Source organism: Nannospalax galili, unplaced genomic scaffold, assembly GCF_000622305.1.
Source record: "Nannospalax galili isolate Female #2095 unplaced genomic scaffold, S.galili_v1.0 scaffold543, whole genome shotgun sequence".
NCBI classification, from domain to species: domain Eukaryota; kingdom Metazoa; phylum Chordata; class Mammalia; order Rodentia; family Spalacidae; genus Nannospalax; species Nannospalax galili.
In genome coordinates this window covers 2,651,862-2,657,666 of record NW_008352270.1, presented here as the reverse complement: position 1 = coordinate 2,657,666, position 5,805 = coordinate 2,651,862, and the positions used below count along the sequence as shown (strand labels likewise).

Here is a 5,805-nt window from a genome sequence, read left to right as displayed (position 1 = left end):
CGGGGGGGAGGAGGGCGCCCCACCCGGGCCGCTTGCGGTTGCCGGGAGGCCCCGGGGGCTCGCGCGCGGCGGCGTCGGGGAAAGCGGTAGCAACCACCCTCCTCCCTCTCGGCGGGCTGCCGCCGCCGCCGCCGCTTCTTACGACTTTTCTTTTGTTGTTGCGGTGACCCGGGTCTGTTTTCTCGGCTGTTGTGGAAGGTGTTTCCCTGCTGCACCGGCTCTCCGCCCGCCACCTCCTTCCCCGGGCCTTAACCCTTCCTCTTTTCCGTGTGTGCTTTATGCGCGGCGAACTGCGCGGAGATTTGCATTCCTCCCCCCGCACCCCCTAACACAGACACACACACGCACGCACGCACCCCGGGCCACCCCGCCCCCACCCCTGGAAAACAAAACCCCAAAGCTCACAAAACCCTGGATCCGCGGTAGCGAGATGTGGAGGGGTTGATTGGTGGAGTGGGAGTCGCCCGGCCATTGCGGTGCTTGGGGCTCATTAAACTGTCACCCCCCACCCCACAGAGTAAATGGGGTGATTAATGTCGGATATGTTGGAATGGGGCAAGGGTATTTGCGGAGAAGAGGGTGTGTGGCTGGGAAGTAGTTGATCGGCATCGAATGCCCCTGAACGAGCGTTAAGAATCGTGTCATTCACCACGAAGTTAGAGAAAGTTAGGTTTGACTGGGAGAGCGAAGGCAGGGCACAGTCGTAGGGGCTTCTTTGGTTCTCTTAAGGAGAACATAGTGGATGTCGCCGGAGTTGGGACGCTGGCTCCTCAGTCCCTGATTCCTTTTCCACTCCTCACCCTCCCATGAGTCTGTGGAGATGTGCCTGACATGAGATGTCTCAGCCCCTTGCAGGGCACCCGTGGCCCAGCCCGGTTACATTACCATTTCATCAGCCACTAGAAAAGACCCACAAACTCCAGCCAGAAAAGTTCCCTGTGTCTACCACTAGCTTCCCTCCCCTCCTTGCGATCCTAATGCCCCAAAGAGAGAGATGGAGAAGAAAAAGTTCTGCCTTTTCTGAACAGACAGACCAGATGTGCTAGTCAAACATTGGTCTTTAGTGCCTGTGGCGGGTTCTTTCAGTTTATTAATTTGTCTCATTAAACTGAAATACTTTCCAGGATTTCAGAAAGTGCAGTTTCAGCTTGTTGATACTGAGAATTGAAATTTGCATGAACTGTGGCAGTGTGAAATATTTTCCTGAGAGGTAGTGGCAGATAGGTTGCTAAGTAAGAGTGAAATAATAAGGTGAGCCAGGCTGAAGTAGTGGTTAATAAGTCTGCCAACATTGGGGAGATGTCTACTATCATCTCCGCAGTTAAAAAAACATGTGGTAATAATGTTGAAATGGGACTGGAGATGTCAAATGGATTGGTTTAAAAATATCCCTGAGCTGCCTTTGAAACTAGACGTTGGAGTTGAATAAAAGTGAGTCTGGATTTCCTGAATAGCACGGTGGCTTGAGTGTGCTGTCATATGTAAGCCAGTCCACCAACTTAAGACAGAAGTGTTGCGATTCCATAAATACAGTAGAACTCCATATGTTGAGTTTTTCAATTTCTTCTGTTAGAAAGTTTGGGGGGGAAAAAGGAAGACTTTGAAGTATTTTGTTTATACTAACAGAAGAGAAAAGTTCTCCTAAGAAAAAGCTGGTGGCAGGAGTGTAGGGGGGTAGCATATGGCATTAAAAGGAGCACAGCTGGAGGTAGCATTTCCATCTGAACATGATGTCAGAGCAGCTGACAGCCTGCCATCCCTCAGCCTTTTATTCTAACACACAGACAGGGAGTTAGTGTGTGCGGATCTGTGGTGGAGAAGGTATCTCATTTCTCTCCAACATCATCTCCACTTTGCATCTGTCTCTCTTAGTCTGCTTTTTTTCCACCGATGTAACAGACCTGGAGCCAGCAAGACTCAGAGGAAAGGACTTAATCAAGTTTATGTGTCCTAAAGGTAGGAGTAGCAAGAGATTAGATTGAGCATCTTTCTGTTTTGGTGTTTTATTTCATTTTATTTTTAAAAATCACATTACTTTTCTAATCCAGTTTCAGAATAAGATGTGAAATTATGAAGTGATGGTCTTACTGGAGTTGAACGTCTTGGTCTTGCTTGGTTTTAGTTTTGATTCCTTCTACTTAAGCAAGTAAATAACTTTAATACACAGAAATATTTCAAGTTTTCAGATGGTAAGAAAGGCTTTGGAATATGGCTTTTTGAGATCACTTTGGATTAAAACGCCCTTTGTTGTGCACTGCTGTTTAGATTCCTTTTGCTTGAGGGGGGCAGGAATAGTAAACTGTGGAGGCCAGCATTCAAACTTACACGAGACGATTATTCTAGTTAAGAAGCTAGGTTGTTGTGTAATTAATTCCACTGTGAAACTTTATTCTTCAAAACATTCGGCAGCCCTGCTGAAAGAAACATACAGCTGTAGTGCTTTTGAAACCAGAGGGCTTTTTGTTTTGTTTTGTTTTTAAAGAAGGAAAAAGAAAAAGAAAAACTTTTTGTCCCCAGGAGAATAGTTTGAGTGGTTTCCTCATTTCTCTTTCAAATATATATATTTAAGAGATCTTTTATTTCAGCATAACAATAATTATTTGCAGGAGTTTTTGTGTTAGCGACTAATTTAGAACTTGTAGATTTGAGCTGCCTGAATTGGCCAGACAGCTGTAATCGCACTCCTCTATTCTTAATCTCTTTATCTGGGCAGCAGCTGCCATATGGCCACAGTCAGCTGGATCAGATGTTCATAAGCTTCCTTCTTCGGCCCTCTCTGTCCTCTCAGCCTCCTAATTTGATCACGGCTACCTTGTGAGCTGCCCTCCAATCTTTATTTTTAGCCCTCTGAAGGATTAGGATTGATGGTAGCTGTGGGGCACTTAAAGTGATTGTATTGTAAATCTTGGTTTATTCTAGTGGTGGTGTCTTCCAAAGGTATCTGGGATTAGGACAAAAGTTTCACTCTATCTCAGCAAAGTGTGGAGAAGGAGGGAAGTCGTTTGTGAATGTTAGCTTCTATCCATCTTCAGATGCACTTGAGACAGTGGCGTGGAGCCTTGCATCTGGTCACAGATAGGGGAAGTTGGTTCTCTTTATTCTAAAGGCGTTTAGCCACTACAGTTGAATTTTGAGCCTTGCTTTGCCTTCCCTCCCTTGCCAGGAAACAAGGCAAAGATGCATAATTGAAAGAAGAGAAGCTACTGGGAAAACAAAATATATCAAGTTTTATTGGAACAAAGTATTTTGTTAGTGAGGTAAGGCAGAGCTAGAAAAAAAAAGTTGTTTTTTTTTTAAAGAAACCTAAATATTGAGCTTGTAAATCGTTTGCATTTCATTACATAGTGGTATGCCTTTATTTCCAAAAGTTTGATTAATTTTAATGGAGAGCTTGTATTGCCTTGCCGCAGATCAAAGTTTAGATGAGAATTATCAGTTAAACACAGCCCCTCTAGTTGCTAAGATTGTTGAAGTACAGATTCTACAAAGAAACAGAACCCCCCCCCAATTCATTTAAAAAAATCTTCAGATTTGTTCATAGTAAAGATGATCTCTCCCATCTGTTGGTGTAGTTCCTCCTGATCTCGTGCATGTGTGGCATACCTGCAAATCGTAAGGCATTAACATCTGTTTTTATATACAGGGCTTTTGTTGTTGTAACACTCTGACTTTAAAAGTAACTTGTTTGCTGATTTCTGGACTAATTATGCAGTTTCATTTTTTTTCTTGATTCAGCCAAATGTGTGTGTTTAAACTGTGCTTTCTAAGTATAGTCAGGTATGAAAAGTAATAAAAAAAATGGCTGACCAAGTTTTCTCCACTCTTCCAGAATCTGTGAGAGACTTTTCCTTTGTTAGTGTGAGTTGTTCCCTTTGAAGTTAAAGCTCTTGTAGGTTTTGTGGGATGTAACTTGATGAGTAGTTAGTGAAATTTCTTCTGGAAGAGGTTTGAGTTCTTCCCTGTGAGAGGCTGTAGTTAAAGGAAGTCTTTAAACTTGCCTAGAAGTTCAGGGAGGGGAAGGAAGTCCCAGGCAAGTGTGTATTTCTCTTCTTTTATTTGGGTCTCTCCAGTGTGATTTGGTAGTCCTTGGGTTGTGAGCCTGATTAAAATTCAGAGACGTGTACCTCAGTGGCCAAGGCGGAATTTTTTTAAGTGGGTACTACAGCACTGAACGGCTCCTGACCAGGCTCTAATGAAAACCTCCTCTTTCCCCAGGTTATGAAGACAGTATGGAGTTTCCAGACCACAGTAGACATTTGCTGCAGTGTCTGAGCGAGCAGCGGCACCAGGGCTTTCTTTGTGACTGCACCGTTCTGGTGGGAGATGCCCAGTTCCGCGCGCACCGAGCTGTACTGGCTTCGTGCAGCATGTATTTCCACCTCTTTTACAAGGACCAGCTGGACAAAAGAGACATTGTTCATCTGAACAGCGACATTGTTACAGCCCCCGCTTTTGCTCTCCTGCTTGAATTCATGTATGAAGGGAAACTCCAGTTCAAAGACTTGCCCATTGAAGACGTGCTAGCAGCTGCCAGTTATCTCCACATGTATGACATTGTCAAAGTCTGCAAAAAGAAGCTGAAGGAGAAAGCCACCACCGAGGCCGACAGCACCAAAAAGGAAGAAGACGCTTCAAGTTGTTCCGACAAAGTCGAGAGCCTCTCAGATGGCAGCAGCCACATGGCAGGCGACCTGCCCAGTGATGAAGATGAAGGTGAAGAGGAGAAACTGAACATCCTGCCCAGCAAGAGGGACTTGTCGGCGGAGCCTGGGAACATGTGGATGCGATTGCCCTCAGACTCAGCAGGCATCCCCCAGGCTGGCGGAGAGGCCGAGCCACACGCCACAGCAGCTGGAAAAACAGTAGCCAGCCCCTGCAGCTCAACAGAGTCTTTGTCCCAGAGGTCTGTCACCTCCGTGAGGGATTCGGCAGATGTTGACTGTGTGCTGGACCTGTCTGTCAAGTCCAGCCTTTCAGGAGTTGAAAATCTGAACAGCTCTTATTTCTCTTCACAGGACGTGCTGAGAAGCAACCTGGTGCAGGTGAAGGTGGAGAAAGAGGCGTCCTGTGATGACAGTGATGTTGGCACTAATGACTATGACATGGAACATAGCACTGTGAAAGAGAGTGTGAGCACTAACAACAGGGTACAGTATGAGCCGGCCCACCTGGCTCCGCTGAGGGAGGACTCGGTCCTGAGGGAGCTGGATCGGGAGGACAAAGCCAGTGATGACGAGATGATGACCCCCGAGAGCGAGCGCGTCCAGGTGGAGGGGGGCATGGAGAGCGGGCTGCTCCCCTATGTCTCCAACATCCTGAGCCCCGCGGGCCAGATCTTCATGTGCCCCCTGTGCAACAAAGTCTTCCCCAGCCCCCACATCCTGCAGATCCACCTGAGCACGCACTTCCGTGAGCAGGACGGCATCCGCAGCAAGCCCGCCGCCGATGTCAACGTGCCCACGTGCTCGCTGTGTGGGAAGACTTTCTCCTGTATGTACACCCTCAAGCGCCACGAGAGGACTCACTCGGGGGAGAAGCCCTACACATGCACCCAGTGCGGCAAGAGCTTCCAGTACTCGCACAACCTGAGCCGCCACGCCGTGGTGCACACCCGCGAGAAGCCTCACGCCTGCAAGTGGTGCGAGCGCAGGTTCACGCAGTCCGGAGACCTGTACAGACACATCCGCAAGTTCCACTGTGAGTTGGTGAACTCCTTGTCGGTCAAAAGCGAAGCACTGAGCTTGCCCACTGTCAGAGACTGGACCTTAGAAGATAGCTCTCAAGAACTTTGGAAATAATTTTATA

At 47.1% G+C, this 5,805-nt stretch overlaps 1 protein-coding gene across 2 annotated transcripts; it reads left to right on the top strand.

The window, feature by feature from the left end:
- The first annotated feature begins 74 nt into the window (after nt 1-74).
- On the top strand, nt 75-5,799 carry Zbtb18 (zinc finger and BTB domain containing 18). Of its 2 annotated transcripts, XM_029554111.1 has the most exons (3): nt 75-1,956; nt 4,216-4,903; nt 5,016-5,456. In XM_029554111.1, exons 1-3 carry the CDS (start codon nt 1,944-1,946, stop codon nt 5,023-5,025), a joined length of 711 nt encoding a protein of 236 aa, XP_029409971.1. In that variant the 5' UTR covers nt 75-1,943; the 3' UTR covers nt 5,026-5,456. The 2 variants fall into 2 exon arrangements, with proteins under 2 accessions (XP_029409971.1, XP_017657727.1); XM_017802238.2 differs by having other exon boundaries at nt 90-1,956; nt 4,216-5,799.
- Nucleotides 5,800-5,805: the final 6 nt, after the last annotated feature.